This window comes from Apium graveolens, chromosome 10, assembly GCF_009905375.1.
Source record: "Apium graveolens cultivar Ventura chromosome 10, ASM990537v1, whole genome shotgun sequence".
In the NCBI taxonomy this organism is placed as follows: domain Eukaryota; kingdom Viridiplantae; phylum Streptophyta; class Magnoliopsida; order Apiales; family Apiaceae; genus Apium; species Apium graveolens.
In genome coordinates, this window is record NC_133656.1 from 203876470 (window position 1) to 203902608 (window position 26139).

Here is a 26139-nt window from a genome sequence, read left to right on the forward strand (position 1 = left end):
GGAATTGCTGAAACTCAATTTCATAATTTGGTGAAAGAAACTATCCCTAATTTAGTTCAATTAATATCCCCTTCTTTTAATTATTTTATTAATTAAATAGATAATGTTATGCACATAATAGATTATTAATTCTATTTCTTATCTCAATTCATATCTTTATGAATTGGCCATATTCTCATATCTCTATGTATCAGCCATTAATGGAGCAACTACAAAATCATTTTATACGATAAAAGAGATAGATAACATCTTCAAAATACACACCACGTGAAACAAGGACTAGGTTGATGATGAAATATTCGGCGTGGATATGAGCTTCCGTTTGCAAATATTGGACTTCACCAAAAATTTGCATAAGATTTTGGAATGTGAGCGCGAAAAAAACTAATGATTTGATTTTGGACGCGCGATTACTGAATTTGTTTGACGACTGTTTTCTTTCGATGGTCATCATCTTCTAAGGGATCATGGAAATAGCGACGCATTGCTGAGCGTGAATTTCAGCCCGTGTTGACGAAAACAGTATTATTCATGAACCTCATTTTTAGCCCGTCTTGACGAGAACAGTTATGTCCAGGTATCCCTGAAATGTTAAATGCATTTGGAATTAGATAAGTTCTATGTAAATAATGTCATAGACTCAGGTTTGTCTCAAATTTTATTTTTATTTTTTTAGCTAAAACTTTTACACTTTTTATATATTGTGCAAATACACACACAAGCCGGGGTCTTTCAGGAAACAGTTTCTTCATTGTTTTATGAATAGGGAGAAGATCGTGTACATCTTACCCTTCCCAGACTGCGAAAGCAGGATATACTGGATATTTTTGGTTTGATTTATAATGTTATGCACCTCTAAATTACTAAACTAATTTCCGCTAACTGTTAAACTCTCGTTAAATACCATAACTCCTTCTCCGACGTTTCTTCCTAATTATTTTATCATTTTGATTTTTAAATAATTGTGATATTATTATTTTTATTATTTTATTTTACTAATTATATTTGCTTAAAAAGTAAATATGTGAATAAGTATTGTCGAATATATTTTTCATTAAATTATAATAGATATTTATAATAATTAGGTTTTAAAATAAATAGGTTTATAAACTAATCCAGTAAATAAGTTCTAAAAAAAATTACCACCCCAATTAAATTGGTCTTGTATTTTATTAAAACAAGAGTTTAACTTATTTTTAATGCCAGCTATGGAGATATGTAGGGACTAATAATAAAACAATTAATTTATATTAACTAAATTATAATAATCGAAATAAGTATTTATTTATTTTGTTACAAGAAATAAGTATAATTCGGTTCAATTGGTATTCCCTTATTTTTATTATTTTATTAATTAAATACTAGTTTTACAACCCGTGCGATGCACAGGTCTTCATTACTATTTTTATATTATTTAAAATTATAATAAAATTTTTTTTGGATAATTACCTTATTAGTATATTTATAAATAATATAAATATTTGTTATTTTATTCAAAAAATATATATAAATATTTGTTGTTGGCGGGGTTCGTATCTGGGAGGTTTAATAGTATATAAATAATATATAGATATTTGTTATTGGCATGATTTAAAGGCTTGAATAGTGTATAGTTTTTTAGTATTTAAATTTAACTGTTCTAATTAGTTGATTAAAAAGATAGACGATCATAATGAAAATAACAAAATCAACAGAAAAAAGTATATGAAATCATTCCCATAGTATAATATAGAAATCACCTTATATACTCGAAATTACTAAACTAAATTGCGCTAACCGCTAAACTCTTGTTAACGACCATGACACCTCTTACCACATTTCTTCTTAATTATTTTATCATTTTTATTTTCAATCTATATTTAATATATATTTATATAAATATATTAAATTTGTTATATAATTATATAAATAAAATTTCTAAATGTTAAATCGTGCATTAATTTGAATGTAAGTTAAGAAGAATTTATGATTTAAGCTCTAAAATAGTGAATGTGTAAACACAAATTAATTTTCTTTTTCTTATTCTTACTCAATATCCTACTTTATATATTTGTTGAAATTATATATAATATAACTAAAAATATATAAATATTTATGAGAACCCGCATGTAAGCTAGTGCTGTTTAAATTTATATTAGGCACTTATATTAGTATACGTTTTTAAGAAAAGAAATTAAATTTATACAATTTAAAACAATTGGAATCAGCTATTTATGCAAAATGCAAAAACTATATGGTTCAGTAAATAAAACATTTAATAATTTATATTGTATCATTCGTAAACAATCTTTTTTTTGCTAAATTCTTTCTTCTCACAAACGATCACATTTGTACTAGTTACAAAAATTAATTAAAATTGATATTAATTTTAAAAGGATAGTATGTGTGATTTAATAAAGAGACAAAGTGGGTACCAGGATGTTATCAGAAAAATTACTCAGGTTAAGCCTTTTTTCAATTTAAAATTTTATTAATAAATCTGTAAATAAAAACACAAACCCCCTATATTTACAAAATATCCATATTTCAAAAAAATACTTACCCTCATTTTCTTTTAAGCTCATCCCAATTTCACAAAAATACAGCTTATATTTCACAAAAATACTTGCACTCTTTTCTTTTACCCATCATTGTCCGGCCATCAAAAAGAAAAAAGAAAGAAGAGAATAGTAATAGTACTCCCTCTTATTTTAATATTTGAGGCAACAAAAAATTAGTGTACTCATTGAGTTTTGATTAAGAACTCAACTCTTAAAAAATCATACAATCAAATCATCTAAAAATATATACCAAAATTGAAAGTGTAAAAAAAAAAAAAAAAACAGGATTACATAATAAATAGAGCCCAAATTATTCTACACAAGAATTTTAATGAAGTTTTTGTCCAGCAAAGTCAAAGCTCAAATTCTTGTGGGCACAACGTAAAACTGAATTTTTTTAATATGCAACGGCAGTTTCTTAACTAGGTAATGAACGATACATCAAGACGTTAAAAATTACAAAAAAATATGCCATCGTCAGATCGAAATTATAATTTTCTTCATTACTCATAACTGACAAATTTTTTATCTCAATATTCACTAGTACCATGCCAAAAAAATGACAATGACATTTCAAGAAGTAAATAGTTTTCCTCATTAACTCGGTAAATCATGTCGTTCTACATCTTCCTGGCTTCCTCGTTTTTAACATAAATTCAGGGCAAAGGGCCATTCGGCACATCTTCCTCGCTTTCACTCTGTTCGTCCTCCATATCCTCATCGCTTCCATTCTGTTCTTCTACAGATTCATGTCTTTTACCTCCTTTGCTGTTTTCTGAAGGGAAAGAAAAAAGATGTTAGAGAACAAAGGGTACTGATGATAGGCTTTAGAAGACGAACACGAAAAATAAACAAATGTGGCATTGAGAGGAACACATATATTTAGTGGATCTGAACAGGTTTCAGGATTTTAAAGAGTTAGTTATTACGATCGCCAACACTTTACATTATAATTCAGTACAGCTATACTTACTTTCAAGCTAACAATCAACCTAAGTATTTTCTACACGCAAATAAAGGATTTTGAACTGTAAATAAGCATATATTTATGTATTGTTTGATAAATTACGATTGATACTATATTTAAAAGAGGTTCCTACCAAACTATATGAATAAATACTTGTCTTGCAGCAGCAGATTAAGCAGCCGCATTTCCACTAAGCAAAAAGAAAAGCCTAAGGTTCACAGTTGATTTAGCGTGCTACTCAGAATAATGAAAACTCGCACAAAAATTGGTACTCGAAGTAAAATCAGAATGCCCGTTGATGCCTAGTCAAAATTCAAGAAGTTGAAAATGGAACTAACACACCTTTATATTGGACAAGCTTCACATTATCTGTGACTTATTAAAAGTCTGATACACAATATTTGTTCTACAGGACTAGAACCAAAAGAAAGGAATGACAGAATCTTAAAACTTAATTTATTTTGCTTTAAAACTACAGAGTGCGATGTCATTATTTCTTGAAGAGCTGAAATTAACGTACCATATTCACTAAACATCACACCACCGGTGCACAATCCTTCCTCGATTTTAATAAGTTGCAGAGACATTCTAGGCCCCAACTCCTGAAGTTTAACTGCACTTTTATTAGTAGACCGGTTAACTCTGCCTAAATCACTTGGTAGACTTACGTGTGCTGCTTCATCATCTGCTTCACTTTCAGATCCATAGCCCGCTCTTCAAGATAGATAAAGGAACACAACAGAAAAAAGAATGAATTAGCCATGTACCTGCACTTTATTCAGAAAAAAAATGGAATTTTTTGAAGAATGCATGTAAATGTACGTAATTCGATGCCTAAACTTCACAAAAACAACTATCCCAGAGATATAAATTGCATAATTTGAAAAGTCGGTAGATGAAAATGATGGACCAAACAACGAATGGAAACACAATAACATGCCACTGACCAGTGCACTTTCCCCACTACGCTCAACTATTCTTGAAAAAAGGAAGCACTTCTACCAAATATGCATACCAAAAAGGTTGTGCACTTGTGCATTTTATATTTGGCAACTTCCAACATTGTTGGTCTTATCCGCTAGTTTCCCTTGTTTATAAAGCTAGCTCAAAATCATAGGACTACACATTTCAATTAATGCCTTGAAGCTTGATAATAAAAAGCAAATTAAATATAACGCACATTTACTAAAGTCACTAAACTAGCGTTTCTAGTTAAATTATCTACTATACATGTCAAACCTTGATCTAAGTCGCTTTGTATTCATGTATCTGTATAGCAACTCTGAGGCAACTTTACAGTTGCTTACGAAAATAGTCAGGAGTTGCTTACAAAAAATAGTTTAACTACAATTTTTAATTTAGGTTATAATATTAAAATAAAAAGTGACAAATACTAACTTTAGAGTATGAAGTGAAGGAAAATCTAAAAATACCTACAAGTACATATATAAAGGACCTCTCCTACTCTCTTTTTTGGCTAAATAACGACCTCTCCTACTTGCAAAGCCAGTGAGTGACTGAGTGCTTTAGCATTTTTGTTTAGCATGCTAACAACTTTCAGTAGATGCATAATATTTTATACTTCTAATTTTGCAGATTTCTTTACAAATGTACAACACCTTTCAAAATCCTGATCACATATTTCTAAGTTCTTACATGTAAAATAATGCAAGACCCTCTGTCCAAAGTTTAAATACACATAAGAAAATACTATCATGCTCCATAGTCCATAATAAAGATTGACAAGGAGTAGCGAACCCAAAGATATTGAGCGAGTACAGTTCAAAAGCCGAAATGGAGTACAGGATTTTAATAAACGAGAAAAGAACAAGAAACACACACACTTGGTAAAGATAAAAGTACTCTCAGGTAGAGATTAAAGAATCAAAAATAGTAGAAACAAGGAAAGCAGCACAAAATCGAGCATAGGAAAGGACTGTAACAAAAATAATAAAATACTGGCACAACTATAGAAGAATTACTTAATACTCCAACTCTACCAATCTATTACTCCGATACTCAAAAGCTTATAGTTCAAATGAGATGGATAAGGATAAACAATATTAAGTCACCCGTATAAAAAAAGGATTTAATGATGAGTAACACATGTGACGAAGAACATGTATTATCACAATTTCTCACCATAATGAGAACTAATGATTTACATAACAAAAGAACCTTCAATTTTAAATGATAGATGTATGCCAAGACCAATAACTACTACTACTGCATAATTTAAACCCGAGATGAACAAACACAAGTTTAGGTCAGGGGTTCTTGAGCTCTGATTAGCTTCTGGTTGGGTTAAAACTTGCTAGAAACATTCAGGTCAGTTTCTGGTTGTCTCGAAATAGATACACCCGACCAAAAATTTATATAATATAATAATACATACATTTACATTACAAGAATATACAAGTGTGTGACATATCGACGTATCATTTCAATACATATCGTCTCACAAGGTTATTATTATTATATAAAATTTAATATATTATATATTACAGTATTTTGTTTAAAAACATTATGTTTATTTAAATACCTGTTTGTTTATAAAGACTGAATATTCTCCAATTTTCGGTCAATTCTGGTCATAATAATGCCATTGTTAATATTGATAATGATTAAATTAGTTTATCAAATAATTTTGGGTACTTTTGCATATGGTTGTATCGGGTCTGATACGACCCAATTTATATCTGTACTTCCAGAGGTGGATCCCCTTAATGTATATTATATAATGATTTCCCTTAAGAATATATTTAAATCTAAAATTCATCCTGCATCAATCCCCGAATGAACACAAATGCCAAAACCTTGAATAGAGATTGTTTGCAATAATGATCATGTTATATGCTGATAAATATTTTAGTAACACCCCCACTGAGCAAGTCTCTTCAACAAATTAGCAGTGTTTACGGATTTTAATTAGCAAGGTAAAAATTATTGCATTTTCTAATCATCAAAATAGTGAACAGCATTGCTCTGAAGGGCAAAGGTTTGTAGTTAAGTTCTACATGTGCAAGGGCTGGAGGCCAACTAACCACTTTCTTTCTAAATCTACACTAATGTTTTCTGAACTCGTAGCCATAGAGTTTTCCCCATGGGCCCATGGGATGCTGTGGATTATGCCTAGTACTTTGGGAGCTAGGAGAAAGAGCAACGTTTATAAAGAACCGGGCATCAAACTTTGCTATTATAATTTATTAAAGAGAGCCAAAACCATATTCAAGCACCTTGTATCATGATAATGAAAACAAGTTTAGGGGTTCACTAAATAGGTACTTATTATATAGAGCCAAAACATACTAAAGCACCCAATATATAAAAAAATTAATACTATCATCACTCACTATAAGTGCATCCAGCATCTCTTATACGAAGCTTCTTAACTATAGTCTGTATACGACATTCTACTTGAGCTTTTGCCAAATATTAGGAAAAGACTGCCACACAATATATGTCTTCCATTTAACTAATCCTCCAGATTCTATTCTGAACTGGCAGAATACACAACCATGTAAGAATTACATTTACATGCATTCTTCAAAAAAATCATTTTTATTATTAGGCATGCCAATAATAAACTTTATTCTCTGTAATGGCAATGATATGAAGAAAATCTTGATAGCCTCCCTCCATCCATATACTGTAAAAGATATTAAAATCTGACTTATCTAGAAAGGCAAGTTCATTTACACATGTATAAGTATTATGTCCTCACAAATGTTTTATGTGTGTTTGTGGAAAGAGGGAGGGAGGGAGAGAGAGAGAGAGAGAGAAAGAGAGAGAGAGAGAGAGAGAGAGAGGGGGGGGGGGAGAGAGAGATCATACTTTGTCACAAAATCACTCACGTCCTGAAGATCCCTAAGATTAGGAACCTGATGATTCTGCACAAATTTTCTGATTCTGCGCGAGACACCGACCGGCTGTAATCTGATTGAGTAATGCCGAAAATCAATAAGCTTTGTATCCTTGTTATAATTAAGTAACACTATCCTCTGACAGGAAGAAAGCTTGACCTGCAAATGAGTACCATAAGAGAGAACCAATATTCGACTTCATAACAACCTGATCACGAAAGTAACTCTTTACTCACAGTGTTAATATCAATGGCTGGAAATATATTCTGAAACACAGTGGTTACAAGGCTCAGATGTCGCTCTTCTTTGCCAAATCCAGAAAGCACAATCTGCAACATTTAGTCAAAAGGTTCAAATAAACAGAGTACATTATGAGCAGAATCTACAAGTTTTAGCTTTCTTAGTGATCAGTGATATTGGATCTCAAAAAGAGACTTAAGTTTTGAATACGAGCTAGATTGACAAATGTGATAGACAAGCAAAAGAATAGTTGTGTGTGTTTGTACATTTATACAAGCATGTTCCTTTTAGATTTGTGTGAATATATATGCATCTTTCTTATAAGTTGACCAAAACATTACCAGTGGTGAAGTTGAGAATAGATCTTTTGGACATCTCGGACGCAACTGGGATCGAGCAACATCAATGGCCAATGAATACTCATCTATCTTAAATGTAAGTGTTGGGCCTTGTGGTGTCTTAGCAACCCTCAAGTAGGGGGCAGTTGCAGTTTTTGATAACATAAGAAAGTGTGTAACCCCCATTGGTCCTGCAACGTTCAAGAAGTCTTTGAGATTATTACGCTTCTTTTCCTGCAATTCGTGAAATCAGTCATAATAACCTCGTAATCTTGTTTTGATCGCATGCATTAATACAGAAGTAACAAAGAATAGATGGTCAACAAGAAAAGTTACTTAAAGTAATTTCTTTCCTTACGATAATAAGCACAATTAGCAAGAATATCACCCCCCATGGAAACAATTAAAAGGTTCAAGTATATGAGATGAGATACAGTCAATCAGAAGTGAGTAATAGAGGTTGCTAGTTTCAACTTGATAGCCTAACCAGAAATTACAAGAACGGAATCACATGGTGAAATCTACAGATATCACACAGATACATTTAATTTTCTAATCTCCGTTTTTCACCCGAGTAAGACGATACTAGAGATGCACGCAAACAGGTACATGGGTAGTATATCCCCCACACCCCGTCCCCTTCCTTTCATTTACTAATTATAAACTAAGATTACATAAACAATTTACCTTAAGCTTAAGCGCCGTATACGGAAGCATAAGTTTTCTCAAGTCTGCCTGCAACTGTTTAAGTGAGCCAGGCAACTTCCCTCTCGAAAACACAAAGCTCCTTGGTATCCTGTCACCTGTTATGTGATCCACATTCTGCTGCTGCTGCTGTTTCGCAACAGGCTTCACAAAAGCAACCTTCTTTTTCTGTTTCAGTTCACACGATTAAACATAAGATAATCACACCCTATAAGTTTGACCCCTAAAATGAAATCAAGAATAGGAAAATAACTATAAAAAACAATTGCTTACATTTCGAAATCTAGCCATAGAAATCTCCTCAATGACCTCCCCAGCTACGAGTTCTTGCTTTAAACAATCAAACTGCACCAACATTCATACTCACTTAAAAATTCAACCTACATTACAAAACCGACTAATTTCTAACCCAAATTTTTCTTACATGCTCTAAAGTTTCGCTTTTTTCGTCGTAACAACATAACACTCAGTTCAAAAACTTCTTCAAGAAAAATTCACAACAAAATCAAACTTCACCAACAATTAAAGTCACTTCAAAATTCAGTTCACATTACAAAACCGGCTAATTTCTTACACAAATTCCTCTTATATGCTCAAAAGTTTCAATTTTTTCTTCGAAACAACAAACCAATCAGTTCAAGAACTTCTTCAACAAAAATTCTCAAAATAATTCTCACAGGACTTTCATCAAACACTAAACACCATGAATCAAAAACATGCTTAAAACCCATCAAACACTCAAAAAGAACAATATGGGCCATCTTTATTTCAAAAACCCAAAAAAAAAACCAATTTACATACACATACATGTATACTAATTAACACATAAAATGAGTTAAAATACTTAAAAAAAAGTTTAATAAACTTCAATAAAACCAAGATTAACAAAATTAAACACTCATACATGTATATATATAAGAAAGAATTAGTGGTTACCTGAGTTGCGTGAGCTAGGTGAAAGCAGCTGTGTGTATTTGTGTGTGTTTTTATAAAACCCTGTTTTTATTTTTATCAGGGTTTTGAAACGATACATGAGAAAGAAGAACTATGTAAGTGGGCTTAAAACATGAACCCTTAATATTAATATAGGGCCCAAATTTTTGATAATTAAGAGTAATGGACCGGGCCAATGGTTTCAAATTTAAAATCTGATTTACAAGGCCCAAATTTGTAGAAAATACATATCATGGAATATTGAAGTTTATGTGAAAAATTAAGTAATAAAAAGAAAACATCTATTTAAAAAAAATTGTTTAATTTATGAAGTTGAGAAAAATATAGTTTTTGGTATGCATTGCGAGAAATTTCGGAAGAACGGACATTTTAACACAAGAAGAAGTCGTAAAAAAAAGGATGCAGATTATTTTCTTGTAATAGCAATAACTTTTACCGAAATAATTCAAGAAATATTTTTCAAAAATGACTTGTCACAAAATTTATCATGCCATAATTTTGTAGAAGTGTACACATGCACGTGTTATCCATTCTTATTACCGTAACCACTAACTACTAACAAAATTACACAAAATTATTTGAAAAATATGTTGAGAATAAATTCGGGATACTTAACATTTTTCAACTTTTTTTTCATTCTTGGAAATTCCAAAAAAATAAACTACAAATTAAATATATTGCAGACATTTTTCATGAAACATAATAAAATTTTAATCCAAAATCTCAAAAATGATGATAAGTAAAAATAAAAATTAAATAACCGGTAATTCCAAAGTTTTTTAAAGTGTTTAAAAAATTAAAAAAAACCTAGAAATTAGAGGCACAAATGACAAATGCAAGTGCAACATAACACACACAAAAAAAAACTTGTCATATTCTATGAGTTTTGCCGGACACAAGTACAACCTTTGTAAGCATCACCATATCAATGAATCCATACTCAAAATTACACAACACTGTCACACTAATCCTCAATTTCTTACAGAACTGCAAAACCCCAACTCAACTCCACCAAATCCAAGCTCAAATTATTACACAAAATCTTTCATCAAATACCAATATTGGCCCTCATTTTATCACCACTTGTCAATCTTTAGGCCTTTTAAACACAGCCCTTAATTTTTATACTCATGTAGAAAAACCCCATGTATTCATTTGTAACACACTTATACAAGCATTTTGTAACCATAAATCACCTAAAGACTCAATCTTTATGTATAGTTATATGATCAAGAACTCTGTTTTGCCTAATAATTATACTTACCCATTTGTTTTAAAGGCAATTAGTGATGTTAGGGATGTTTTAAAAGGGCAATGTGTGCATGGACAGATTGTGAAATCGGGTTATTTTTGTGATGTTTATGTGATGAATTCTTTGTTGAATTTGTATGGTTCTTGTTGGGAGATGGGGTTGTGTGAGAAAGTGTTTGATGAAATGTCTGAGAGAGATGTTGTGTCGTGGACTGCGATGATAAGTGGGTATAGAGAGGCTAAGAGATTTGATGATGCATTGGTTGTTTTTGAGCAAATGCAGTATGCTGGTGTCGAACCGAATCGGGTTACGATGGTGAATGCTTTGAGTGCTTGTGCTAGTTTTGGGGCTGTTGATATGGGGGTGTGGATACATGATTTTATACGGAGGAATGAGTGGGAGTTGGATGTGAAGTTGGGGACTTGTTTGGTTGATATGTATGGGAAATGTGGGAAGATTGAGAAGGGTTTAAGGGTTTTCGAGAGTATGGTGGAGAAAAATGTGTTCACTTGGAATGCATTGTTGAAGGGGCTAGCTGTTGCGAAAAGTGGACAGCAAGCAGTTTGGTGGTTTTGTAGGATGCAAGAATCGGGTGTAAAACCTGATGTAATAACATTGATCTCGGTGCTTTGTGCGTGTGTACATTCTGGACTGGAGCAGATGGGCAAATGTATATTTTCTTCTGTTATAGTTGGGAAGTATGGATTTTCGCCAACTGTGAAACATTATGCTTGTTTGATTGATCTTTTAGCACGGTCAGGGTCTTTGGAACATGCGTTGAAGGTCATAGAAGCATTGCCGATAGAGCCAACTGTTAGTATGTGGGGTGCATTCTTAGCTGGATGTAGAACGCATGGTAGAGTAGAACTAAGTGAGCTTGCTGCTTGGAAACTTGTGGAGTTAGAACCGGATAATAGTGCTTATTACGTTGTTTTGTCTAATATTTATGCAGAGACGTCCAGGTGGAGTGATGTCGAAAAAGTGAGAATGTTGATGAAAGAAAGGGGGCTTAAGAAGGACTTGGGTTCTAGCTCCCTGGAACTTAATCCCCAGCTAGTACAAGATTTATTAGCATAACATGTAGCATTTGTAGCTCATAAGAGATGTCTCATGTTTCTGGCATATTAGATTGCAAATTTGCAATACAGGATTAGATAAGATAAAACTTTTATTTAGTGAAAGAACTTTGTATCAGATCGGGTTTTGAAACAATATATCGAATGGATCACGTTCATAAGCGTCAGAGGTATTATTATAAAGTATATCTATCAAGAAGTGTAGCAGGTAGTTAAGGATTATTGACATCCATTGCCCTATCATATCATCTTGTTAAAATGATGTCAATTGTTCGAAGAACCTAAGCTTCTTGTCACGCCCCAACAAATATCTACCTCTTTAAATGGGTCCGGACGACTCTAGAATATAGCGGAATATTGTAGAAGTCTTTAGAAGGCGCTTGGAGATTGAAGAATGATCTAAAAGATGGCGGAACATGGTAGAGTTTTGTGAAATCTTCCGGAACCTTCAAAAGCTTGGGAGATTTCTAGAGATTTCCTAAATGTACTTACGTATATTCTAGATAAGTAAGTTCTAGAATAATCATCTATAGATACTTAGAGGAATAATCTAGAAGCATGTGGGATGTATATGTTCTATAATTCTCTCCAAGTAGTGGAGGAGCCTATAAATAGGTGAGACCCCTCATTTGGAGAGACATAGAAGAAGATAGAGGAGAATATAAGTGATTGTGAGAAATTGAGAGCAAAGTAAGAGCATTCAAGAGGAAGACAAGAGGGCTTGTCTAGTTAGGGTGAGTGCTAAACTTTGTAATACTAGCAAGGGGCTAGTCCCAAGGGGATCCAACTTTGTAATATTGGGTTACTAATAAAGAGGGTCTTTGTTAGTAAGTGTGTGTCTAATATTACATTTCTTTTATATTCGGCGCATAAGTGTTAGGGCAACACTTGGGGAAGGCTGGTCTAGTAGATCATTTGAACGGCGACAAGCGCTACACGCCGGCACGGTTGGTGTGACGTCCTCCAAAACCGGGTCAGAAATTTGGGTTCACAATACACACATACACTCAATATATAATTACCTGCTTATGAAAGAAATATATGCAAAGACCCTACTTACCATAACCAGGGATCGCAACAGGTTAAAGAATGAAAACAAGCCACAACCTTAACTTTTATTACATCGTACCAAAACCCAACTAGTTCCGCTTACAACTGATAATGATATCATTCTTACAATCTTAATAACTCATCTACATTATAAAGCTCCTGCTAACTCGGTCCATCTTAACCTGGAATCCTAGCTCGCACACTCGACTGGGAATCCTCATTACCAACAATTTCCTTTTTAACTGTAAAATAGCATAACAGATTTGCAAGAGTGAGCTAACTAGCTCAGCAAGTCATAATAACAATAACTGAGGTTCAACAATGATCAGTTGAAATGATTCATAAGAATCAAGTTTCTAGATAAGCAATGAATAGAATTGGATATTCTTTTCATTTTTAAAAAACCAAGGTTAGACTGCTGATAAGTCATGCAATAACCCCGAGTAAAGCTCCCAACTTTGTTCTATATACTGGATCCAAGGCACACATTGGCCTAATATAACCATTAATCTGGTCTGACCACGAATCTGGTCCACATTTATAAAATCATCCAATTCTAAAACAATTCAATATGATAACCATTGCAATTCAATAAAAACAGAATCATGATTAACAATGATAAAACATTTATCTCAGAGCATAAAACATTTCACAAGTATCATCGGGGTGTATCAAGGTGTAAATATGAAGAACAGCTTCAAGCCTGATGAAGAATCAAGTAACTGAAGAACAATGGTTCAATGATAATACAGGGTATTGATCTTTGATGTGATAGGGTATTCCAGGGTGTATAAGTTTCCGTATGCTCAAGAAATTTTGTTGAAATACTTAGTTTATGGTGTGTATTTATTTGTGGAGTAATATTGTATTGGTAGGGTTTAATATATGGGAAATCAATCGTTGGTGGTTTACAAGAAATAAAGCTTATAACTCAAGTTCAATGATATGATCAGGGTTCAAGGTTGACTAGTTTAAAGCGCTTGCAATTTAAAATAAGATTTATTTTGAATACTAGCAACATGTTATGAGAAAGTTCATAAATATTTGCAATATATCTCGAGGAAAGGTTCAGAAGGACTTGCTTTATTACAGATGATTTCCAACTTTACTTGTACACATCTAACAGTTTTACTTTTCAATCACTTTCCTTCTTTTTCTATGTCTTACTTCTGTTCGTCAATCACTTGCCTTCTCTTTTTACGCTTCAATTTTATTTACGGATCACTGACTTTCTTTTTCTATGCCTCGCTTACTCTGCTAAGTATCACAAGTATCTATCAATATTCAATCTCATATCATTCTAATCGTCACATAAACGTCATAAGCTTTTATCTACCCTTCTTTCTACCCAAATCCGATTTACGGATTGAAAGTTACAACAAAAATCTTCAAACAATAACCACATAGGCGTATAACACATCAATCAGATAGCACATAACGCATAGCACGCAAGATATTTGATTAAAATATTTTTTTTCAAAGAAGATTCGGGGTCAAAATGATTTTCCAGGTATTTAATACGAATTTTTGAACATTTTTCGGAATTAAAATGGGCCTCTGAATAATTTTATAATTAAATAATAGGGTTCGAACGCCCGAATCTGACTTTAAAATAATTTTATAATAATTATCGAGCCTTAAAAATAATTTAAAATAATATTTTGAAACTCGAAACTATTTTTCAGAAAATTTTAAATTCAAATAAATAATTAAATCTAATTAAATAATCAATTAAAATTAATTAATAACTAATGAAATTAATTAATCAATTAATATTTAAATTAATTTATTAATTAAATAATTAATTATCAACTAAAATTAATTAACTAATTAATTAATATTTATTTTTATAATTTAAAATAATTTCCAAAAATTAAATAATGAATTTTGGAATAAAAAATCAATTTCTGAAAATAAATATAAACAAAATATTACTTTTATAAATTTTATAAAGAGAAGTTTGGTATTTGCAAAAATACTAAAACCTCAGTGACTAATTTGTAAAAACAGATTTTATGAATTGATTTCTGAAATTTTCTGGATCAAAACCGGGTCAAACCCCGGGTCAAAATTGACCCGATTGGGTCACCCAACTGTTAAAGAACTCGTCGGAAAATACAAAATCCGGCGAGTCTAATTCGAGCAATTCCATGAATCGTTTGATTATGTTCTTTACATCAATACACTCCTGATCTACCCAGCAACCCGTGATCGTGCTCTGTTCTTGCTCGTAACCCCGGGGTCGAGTTTTCCGGCGAAAATGCCATTAAAACATGTCGGGTTCGAGCTTTTCCGGTGAGGCAACACAGGAATCCGACATAGCAATTAAACGCATAAATCACTTCTTTTTAACACGATTTATAGGCTGGTATTGATCAACCGAACCCAAAATTAACAGAAATGAAAACCCCAGATCGAATAAAAAATATTCAAATAATTAAAAACCATAATTTCAGAATTTCAAGAATCAAACCTCAATTTCAATATGTTATTAAACTTCAAATTAGTCATATAATATAACAAAATGACCAGGAAGAAAAGATCCACATAATTATGCAATAAAATCACATCAAAAACATCAATAACAAAATTTCATAATTTAACCTTTAAATAATTTGAATTAAAACAATTAAATAGGGAAAATACCTTGATTCTGCACAAAAATAGATAGTTGATTCAGAAAGAGTTTTTCGAGAGTTTCGTTTTGATATATTGCACGCCCGAATCGGAGTTCGATAACGCCTTCGTTTGAGCGATTGATTTTCAAGAACGCGATATTTTATTAGGGGTTTCTCTGGTTTGTACTGTCTGAATATGATTTTACGAGTAAAATGAAATAGGAAAATGGCTATTTATATTTACGGAATATTAGTACGTTCTGGATTGTGTTGGATCGATAAATACGTTTCTTAGCCGCTGAGCAACTATAAAACGATCGTTTTGGATAAATATTATTCTGTTTTGGATAAACACTATCCTGTTTTAGATAAACATTATCCTGTTTTGGATAATTATCAAAACCGAACTTTTATAAAACGATTTGTACGAAGATAATGTTATCGAAAATGGTTAGCGTATCGAAAATATTGTGACGGACCGCACAGGGGTCAAACCGTAATTCGGATCGAAAAAGTCAAAATACGAAAAATGTCCGGAATTACCAGATTAGGTTTGGAAGGAGATTTCGGAAGAGTTTCGGGTTGTAAAAATGTAAAAACGGTTGAGGTTAGACGATTCTCGACTTTATAAAATAATCTTGTAATTATTCATAAAATAATTAATAAATTCATAAATCAATATAAAATCATATAATACTCCAAAAATTTTAAGAAAAATACCTTGCTTATCAATATTTTATTCTGGACATAATAAAATTAACATAGTTATACTTTACCACATATAAACATCCACATAACAACACGAATCATCAAATAATTCATCAAAAATTACAATATAATCACATAATAATTATTTATCAATAAAATAATTAAATGCTATGTCCCAGATATTAGAGTTGGACTTGCCGTGACATTTTGTTCTAGTAATAACAATATTAGTTCTGCAAACTTACAGAGTCTATAGGTCATGTAAACATCATTAGACATCATTCATACATATATAATACTAGCCTTATACCCATGAAATGCAGGTATGCTTTAATTTTTTTTTCAAATTTGTTAATCAAATTTAATTGAATTTTAATTGTAATAATAAATACAATGGATAATATATTTATTATATATATATGTTATTAGAGTTTTATAATAATTTTATTTTAATATATTGGCGATTTCTTTCAAATTCATTTATTTTTTATGGTTATTAATTTTTTTCATTATTTTTCTAAATCAAAAAATGGAAACTTCGAATATAGATATTTGTAATATTAATAATTTCAGAGAGGAAACTTCGACATGTTATTTTTAAAAGATTTAATTATAACATGTTTACAAAAAATTTACCTCTTATTTTTAATTTAATCATTTTTTCTTTTTCTTGAAAGTAATAGGTATAATAAATCAACTTTTTAGACTTGGGTAATAACGATGTTAATAATATTTGTGAATACATTAATCTTTATTTATTTCAAACCACATTATTTTGTAAAATTTTAGATTTTTTAAATTGTATATTGTTATTTATTATTATACTCATACTATTTACTTTACATCGTTAATTACTATCCTTTTACTATTTTGACTACTTTTTATATTTTTAAAAATATTAATTTCAATTAACTTTAACTTGACTTGTGAGATAAATTACATATATCAATATATAGACACATAATTAGTTTTATTTCATATTTTTTTTTTGTTTTCAAAGAAACAATACTTTTGTCTCCTAAATGTACTTCTAAAAGTTTTTGGTTCAATTTTTATATTTTTAGGCAATATGATTTATTTTGATCTTGTGTTAAATTAATATTTTTAGAACAATGATATAGTCGTTACTAATTTGATTATAAAAACTCTTTTTCTATCAAGTCATATTTATTTATTTTGTAAAAAAGTGAGTAGCTAGAAATATCTATGTTTATTTTTTTGTAATTTATTAAATAATATGCAATATCTTTATTTGTAAATTATGACATTGTAAAAGTACTTATAAGTTTTTTTGGTTCAACTTTTATATTTCTAAGGAAATATGTATATGTTGTGTGGTTAGTTATTATTCATTTATTATTTATTATTTATTTTGTGGGGTTATATAAATTTATTTTGATCTTATGTTAAATTAATTTCTTTAGAACAATTATATAGGAGAAATAAATTTCATTCAAAAGACTAATTAAAAGTGAGTATCTAGAAATATTTATTTTTATTGTTAGTAATTTATTAAATAATATTTTATATCTTTATTTATAAATTATGACATTGTAAATTATTATGATAACAATTTGAAACTTTTTTTATAGTAATATATAGACACATAATTAGTTTTATTTCACTTTTTTTTTTCTTTTCAAAGAAACTATACTTGTGTCTCCTAAATGTACTTTTAAAATTTTTTGGTTTAATTTTTATGTTTTTAGATAATATGATTTATTTTGGTCTTCTGTTAAATTAATATCTTTAGAATAATGATATAGTAAATATTAATTTGATTATAAAAAATTTATTTATTTTGGATAAAAGTGAGTAGCTAGAAATATCTATTTTTAATTTTTATAATTTATTAAATAAAATGTTATATCTTTATTTGTAAATCATGATATTGTAAAAGTACTTTTAAATTTATTTATAAATTATGACATTATAAAAGTACTTTTAAATTTTTTTATTCAACTTTTATATTTCTAAGGAAATACATATATGTTGTGTGTTTAGTTATTATTCATTTATTATTTATTATTTGTTTTGTGAGGTTATATAATTTTTTTTTGATCTCATGTTAAATTAATTTCTTTAGGACAATTATATAGTAGAAATTAATTTCATTAAAAAGACTACTCAAAAGCAAGTATCTAGAAATATCTATTTTTATTGTTAGTAATTTATTAAATAATATTTTATATCTTTATTTTTAAATTATGATATGATAAATGATTATGATAACAATTTGAAACTTTCTTTTATAGTAATATATAGACACATAATTAGTTTTATTTCACTTTTTTTTTGTTTTCAAAGAAACTATACTTTTGTCTCCTAAATATACTTTTAAACTTTTTTGGTTCAATTTTTATATTTTTAGATAATATGATTTATTTTGGTCTTGTGTTAAATTAATATCTTTAGAACAATGATATAGTAGAAATTAATTTGATTATAAAAACTCCTTTTCTGCAGTAAGCAACGACAGCGTAAGTCCTGTTTATTTATTTTGTATAAAAGTGAGTAGATAGAAATATCTATTTTTATTTTTTGTAATTTATTAAATAACATGTTATATCTTTATTTGTAAATTATTACATTGTAAAAGTACTTTTAAATTTATTTGTAAATTATGACATTGTAAAAGTACTTTTATATTTTTTGGTTCAACTTTTATATTTCTAAGGAAATATATATATGTTGTGTGTTTAGTTTTTTTTTTTTTTTTTTTTTTTTTTTTTGAAGGAAAATGAATTTCATTAACTAGAAACGTCATACAATAAAGTTTCCAACAGTGATTCAGGAGGAGACGAAAACACATAAAAGCAAGAAAGTAAACAAGGACAACGAGCTAACTCATGAGCCACCTTGTTTGCTTGCCTTGAAATAAAATCTAATGAAAATGTCGGGTTCGATTGTAACAACTCCAAACAATGCTGAATAACATGACCCACCTCGAGCTGATTCCCACCATCACCACGAAGAGCTCTAATTGACAGCAAAGAATCCGACTCAAACGAAACCTGTGTCAAACCTTTCCCTGCAATCCATGACAATGCCTCCCTAATACCAATCGCTTCTGCCTCAAAAATCGATCCTACCTCTGGCATACACCCGACTCTACCTTCTATAAACTTCCCCGTGTGATCTCTAAGGACCATACCCACCGAAAATGTCGCGTTCTCCGAAGACAAAGATGCATCAACGTTAACCTTCATATTACCTACCTCTGGAGGTTTCCAACGTTGCACTTTAGCTAAACCACAGGTGCTGCTTTGACTACTGCTCTTCTTTTTATTTTTCATAGCATCGGTCCATTCGTTAATCATCTTAGAACTCCAGTCCATTGCCACACCTGGCGAAACTGTTTTGTCATCCCAAACCTTTTTATTCCTCCAATGCCATATCCCCCAGAGGACTTTTGCAATTTTGCACACTTCATAACATGTGCCACCATTAATCTTTTCCAGTAACCATTCTGAGGCTGAATTAATTTGCTGCATATCCAGACTTAACCCTGCATAGAGCCAATATTGAGAAGCAAACGAGCACATGAAAAACACATGCACCATATGCTCTTCATCCCTATCACACATCGAGCACACAGTTGCTAAACTCACCCCTTTTTCTCTAAGCCTAGTCTTGACTGGAAGATTATTACGGCCAAACCTCCACAAAAATACTTTTATCTTGTGAGGAATATTAAGCCTCCAGATTTTGCCCCATCCCTCACTCTGAATTGCTCTATTAACTCTCAATCCCTGATTCTGCCAGACTCTGTAACCTGTTTTCACATCATAGTGCCCATCAACAGATTGCGTCCAAGCCACCCGATCTCTAACATTTCTTTGAGGAACAGGAATAGATAAAATTGCAGCTGCATCCTCCTCCGTAAATAATTCCTTAACCTTGTTGACATCCCATTGTTTCGTTCCTGGCATGAAGAGGCTATTCACTGTTTCATTCCTACCCACATACCTGTGACTGTCCTCCACCTTAAAATCCTCTTTCTTTCGAAGCCATGGATCCTTCGTAGCTACAATGTCTTCACCATTACCTAGAACCCATCTATATCCCTTAGCCAGAACTTCTTTTGCCTCAAACAACCCCGACCAAATAAAGCTAGCACCTGTACCTTTAACCGCCTTCAATAGATGACGGTCAGCAAAGTAACGTGCTTTGTACACTCGAGAGACTAATGCCTGAGGCTGATTAATGAACTTCCAGCAATGTTTTCCCAACAGTGATAAATTGAAGCCATGAAAATTTCTAAATCCCAGACCCCCTTTACACTTTGCAAAACTCATAGCATCCCAAGATAACCACTTAATACCCTTGTTATTACCATTACTCGAACCCCACCAAAAACTATTTAACATTCTTTCTATCTCCTGACATAAAGACTTGGGGAGAAGGAAGCAAGACATACAGTAAGCCGGAATAGATTGTGCAACGTTCTTAATCAGGACTAACTTACCTGCTTTCGACAGAGGCTTCTTCTTCCAGCTTTGAATACGTTGTCCCACCTTATCCTTTATAAACCCAAAAACCCTTTTCTTCGACCGACCTATTAGCGAAGGAAGACCCAGGTAATTACTCTCGCTCAGATCATTATGCACCCCAAGAATCGTAGTCAACTCTCCTTGCTTATCCCTACGAACATTCGAGCTAAAAAAGACACCTGATTTCTGGAAATTAATAGACTGTCCAGAATTTCTCTCATATGCATTCAAGAGAGTCTTAACTGCCACTGCCTCCTCATTGCTAGCCTTGAAAAACAGGAAACTATCATCCGCAAACAAGAGGTGGGTGATAGAAGGAGCTGTAGGACTTATTTGACACCCCTTAATCGTTCCTCTTGCAGCTGCTTGATCTAGTAAATTAGAGAGTCCCTCCACACAAAGCAGAAATAGGTACGGGGACAAGGGATCTCCCTGTCGAAGTCCCCTTTTAGGAACAATAGGGCCTACCATATCACCATTCAAGCAAACATCATAAGAAAGCGATGTGACACACATCATCATCCACTTTACCCATTTACTACAAAAACCCATACTCCTCATCCGATACTTCAGAAAATTCCAGTCCACCCTATCATAAGCCTTGCTTATATCTAGCTTTAGAGCAACTTCGCCTTCATTTCCACCTGTTTTCCTTCTCATATGGTTAATGATCTCGAAAGCTATAAGCACATTATCAGTAATGCTTCGCCCTGGCACAAAGGCTGATTGATTTTCCGATATTAAACCAGGCAAAATAATCTTAAGTCTATTGGCTAAAACCTTTGCCAATATCTTATAAAGAACATTACAAAGGGCTATTGGTCGAAAATCCTTCATACTGCTCGCATCTGTCTTCTTGGGAATCAACACTATATTAGTGTTATTGAGATCAGCCGGAAACGAACACTGATCAAGCCAACTCTTACAACAATCATACACCTCCTTGCCCATTCTATCCCAAAAATGTTGAAAGAAGGCAGGGTTGAGACCATCCGGCCCAGCCGCCTTGTCCGGATGCATCTGTTTAACCGCTACAGAAAATTCCTCATAAGATACTTCCTCAATCAGCCTATCATTCTGCTCGCTCGATACTACAGTGACACTATTACCTTGACTCAAATCCACCTCCATTGAGTCTGAAAAAATGTTCGTGTAATACTCTTTCACCACTCTGCACATACCCTCTTTATCCTCCACTCTGTCACCTGTCTCTGTTAGAAGCCAAGCGATGTGATTGGTTTTCTTCCTAGCCGTAGCTAAAGCATGAAAGAACTTCGTGTTAGAATCACCCTCTTCCAGCCAGAAGATTTTAGCTCGTTGTTTCCAATATACCTCCTCGTGAAACAGAAGCTCATTCAACTTTTCCTTTTCTGCTAAATAAGAGGCCACTCCTCTCTCATCTGTACTATTTACCAGCCCTGCAATTACCTCTTTCCGCACCCTTACTTTCTCCCTGAATTTATTGAAGAATTTTTTCCCCCACTTAGCCATAAACGCAGTAACATTCAACAACTTTGACAACAGGTGCATCTTAGGAATCTTGGACCAAAATTCCGATATTTCACTATGAAAATGAGGATCCTTCAGCCAAGTATTTTCGAACCTGAATCGAAACTGCTTCTTCGATATAAAAGAACTAATAAAATCAACCTGAATGGGATCATGGTCTGAACAGGTTGTATGATAAACAGTAAGATTGCATAATGGGAATTTATCCCACCAAGCAGCCGTAGCAAAAGACCTATCCAACCTCTCTTTAACCCACTCTTTCTTCCCTCTGCTCTTTTCCCATGTAAATTTCCCACCTTTAAGCTCAAGCTCAATTAACATACTATCCTCAATCGCTTGTCTAAATCCATCCATAAGACTTTGGGGATGATTAACAAGACCCCATTTATCCGAACTATAAAGTAAATCATTAAAATCACCCACCATCAACCAAGGCAATTGAGACATACCAGCTAGTTGTCTTATTAAATCCCACGAATTTTTCCTACGACTTCTCTCCGGGAAACCGTAGAAGCAGGTGAGTCTCCAAGTCACCACATTATTCTCCAACATGTGAACATCTATATGATTTATAGAGTAGCCAACGATCTGACATTGAACATGGTTCTTCCAAAAAATAGCCAAGCCTCCACTACGACCAACTCTATCTACTGAAAAGCACTGAGCAAAACCAAACTTAATACGAATATCTTCTATTTTACTAGCTACTGAAATAGTCTAAGAAAGGAACAAGATATCAGGTTTACGATCCTTTAAAAGATCGCCAAGCACCCGAACTGTACGAGGGTTCCCCAACCCTCGACAGTTCCAACTTAAACAATTCATAATGTTCGGCTAGCTTGCATCGCAAGCTTAGCCAAAGTAGTGTTCGAAGACTCTGCACAATCCAATTTAGAAAGAACAGAATCGTTAAGAGGTAACACCCCACCCTCAGTTTCCATATTATCAGATGTCACTGGCCCAAGTCTTTTACGTTTCCTTTCTTCAATATCTAGCCCATCTAACTCCTCCTCTCTAGGCCCATTAAGTAAAATAGAATTTGACTTTCCCTCCTTCAAGATAGCCTTATCAGATGATTTCCTTAAACCCTCCTGTAATGTAGGATTTCCTGTTTCTCTCCCCCTAAAAATCCGTCTTTGATCCCCCACTTGCACCAAACCCCGATTTTGAATTTCCGAAAAATCCTGCATTCTGTTATCCTTGCCATATCTGCTAGCCCATTCAACATCGTTCTCCTCCCGTAACCACTTACTGCCACCGCTTCCCCCCGCCCTTCGTGGTGGTGCCCTGAGCCAAGCACCCCACTCATTTGATACCTCACCACCTTGGGATGCAAACTTTCTTTGACAGAACCTTTCAGTATGTGAAAGCATGCCACAACTGAAACAAAAATCCCCTAATCTTTCGTACTTGCACTGTACAATGAACTCAGATCCACTCCTCCCCTTAATTTTCTTTTTGCGCTTCAAAGGTTTTCTGACATCCACCTTGATCCTAATTCTCATACATTCTCTCCAGATGCTTGAGTCATTTTTAGGATCATACTCCAAGAACGTACCAAAAAAATTGCCCAGCTGCATTCCAACCGCTTCTGTCATAAATCCTGATGGTAAATCATGTATCTGAATCCAGAAATTAACTTCTGTCAACGAGACTTTCAACGGATCCTCTCCAGCTGCTATCGAATTCATCACCAGAACAGCACCATCAAAAGACCAAGGACCTCCTTTCTGAACCCACAGCATGTCATCCTTATGATAAAACTGAAAGATAAACAATCCCATCCGCAATTCTTTAATGTTCACTCCCATAGCAGGTCGCCATATATCCGCCATTTTGGATCTCATAGCTTTAACATTAATGTTCTTCTCTGTTAAAAACCTCCCCACTAAGCAGAGATCAAACTTATTCGATTCCTCCTCTCCTCCCACATCAAAGCACAACTCTTCATTCTCCTCTGTATCAATATCCAACTCTGCCATTCGATCGTTAATTTCTTCAATAGAAGCCATGCTCAAGAGAGCCTCTCACAATTCACATAGAACTGGAGAGAAAAATCAACCTCCCACGTAAACTACGGAGAGATAATTGTAAATATGTTGTGTGTTTAGTTATTATTAAGTTATTATTTATATTTTTTTGTGGGGTTATATAAATTTATTTTGATCTTATGTTAAATTAATATCTTTAGAACAATTATATAGTAGAAATTAATTTCATTAAAAAGACTAATTAAAAGTGAGTATCTAGAAATAACTATTTTTATTTTTAGTAATTAATTAAATAATATTTTATATCTTTATTAGTAAATTATGAAATTGTAAATGATTATGATAACAATTTGAAACTTTCTTTTATAGTAATATATAGACACATAATTAGTTTTATTTCACATTTTTTTTATTTTCAAAGAAACTATACTTTTGTCTCCTAAATGTACTTTTATAATTTTTTGGTTCAATTTTTATGTTTTTAGATAATATGATTTATTTTGGTCTTGTGTTAAATTAATATCTTTAGAACAATGATATAGTAGAAATTAATTTGATTATAAAAACTCCTTTTTTGTTAAGTCCTGTTTATTTATTTTGTATAAAAGTGAATAGTTAGATATATCTATTTTTATTTTTTGTAATTTATTAAACAACATGTTATATCTTTATTTATAAATTATGACATTGTAAATATACTTTTAAATTTATTTATAAATTATGACATTGTAAAAGTACTTTTAAATTTTTTACTTCCACTTTTATATTTCTAAGGAAACATATATATGTTGTGTGTTTAATTAGTATTCATTTATTATTTGTTTTGTGGGGTTATATAAATTTATTTTGGTCTCATGTTAAATTAATTTCTATAGAACAATTATATAGTAGAAATTAATTTCATTAAAAAGACTACTTAAAAGTGAGTATCTAAAAATATCTATTTTTATTGTTAGTAATTTATTAAATAATATTTTATATCTCTATTTGTAAATTATGACATTGTAAATGATTATGATAACAATTTGAAATTTCATTTTATACTTGTTAACAGACCTGATCACCTAAGGTTGAGGCAGAGTCGTGGTCATATTTTTATTAAATAATATTTTATATCTTTATTTGTAATTTATGACATTGTAAATGATTATGATAACAATTTTAAACTTCCTTTTATACTTGTTTATTTGCCTTAGGGAGACCTGATCACCTGAGGTTGAGGCAGAGTCATGGTCATATTTTTTTTATTTTGACAATATAAACCCGACGACCATACCATAGTAACGTACCACATTAACAACCTTACACCAATTATAAATAGGCTATAATTACACAAATAAACTACTTGTCCCTCAATAAACATCAGAAATAAGTCATTATATAGAGAGTCCATTGTCTCGAAATTCCTATATAATGGCTAGGACATAAACATTACAAAAGGCATACTAAAAGCTGATTTTTTCTTCGTATAGCATCACCTACCCATAAAGATATTGAGCATTACCATAGTTTCTGTTGACGGTGGAATTTGGGAGCAACAAAGTTTGAGGTTCGCAGCCGGAAACAAGATCTGTGATGGCGGTTCTCCGCCGGAAACGTGAACAGTAATCGGTGGATCCGATGAACAGTATTAGTTGGAAAAGATGAACAGTGTTTGGTGATGGTGATTATTGGGGGCTGAGATTGCTTAGGGTTAGTGGTGGCTCCTTTGCGCTCTCGCTTCTGACCCCTTACAATTTGCCTACGTACCCCTATTTATAGGGGATCAAGCCCACGTAGTTCTTGGGGAACAAGAAATCTAATGGGTTTAGATTTCTTATCCCGAGACCTAGTAG

General features: G+C 32.2%; 3 protein-coding genes across 3 annotated transcripts; 1 reads left to right on the forward strand and 2 right to left on the reverse strand.

The window, feature by feature from the left end:
- Positions 1-3020: 3020 nt before the first annotated feature.
- Positions 3021-9704, reverse strand: LOC141693338 (peter Pan-like protein). The gene is made up of 8 exons (XM_074498407.1): positions 9590-9704; positions 8927-8998; positions 8636-8821; positions 7952-8182; positions 7607-7699; positions 7342-7529; positions 4028-4221; positions 3021-3315 (listed from the first exon to the last, which is right to left on the reverse strand). The coding sequence occupies exons 2-8, from the start codon at positions 8942-8944 to the stop codon at positions 3197-3199; spliced, it is 1029 nt and encodes a 342-aa protein (XP_074354508.1). The 5' UTR covers positions 8945-8998; positions 9590-9704; the 3' UTR covers positions 3021-3196.
- Positions 9705-10486: 782 nt separating this feature from the next.
- Positions 10487-12097, forward strand: LOC141689392 (pentatricopeptide repeat-containing protein At5g66520-like). The gene has a single exon (XM_074493665.1). The coding sequence runs from the start codon at positions 10536-10538 to the stop codon at positions 11934-11936; it is 1401 nt and encodes a 466-aa protein (XP_074349766.1). The 5' UTR covers positions 10487-10535; the 3' UTR covers positions 11937-12097.
- A 6964-nt stretch (positions 12098-19061) lies between these two features.
- LOC141691687 (uncharacterized) lies at positions 19062-22865 on the reverse strand. Its single transcript, XM_074496449.1, has one exon. The coding sequence runs from the start codon at positions 22863-22865 to the stop codon at positions 19062-19064; it is 3804 nt and encodes a 1267-aa protein (XP_074352550.1).
- Positions 22866-26139: the final 3274 nt, after the last annotated feature.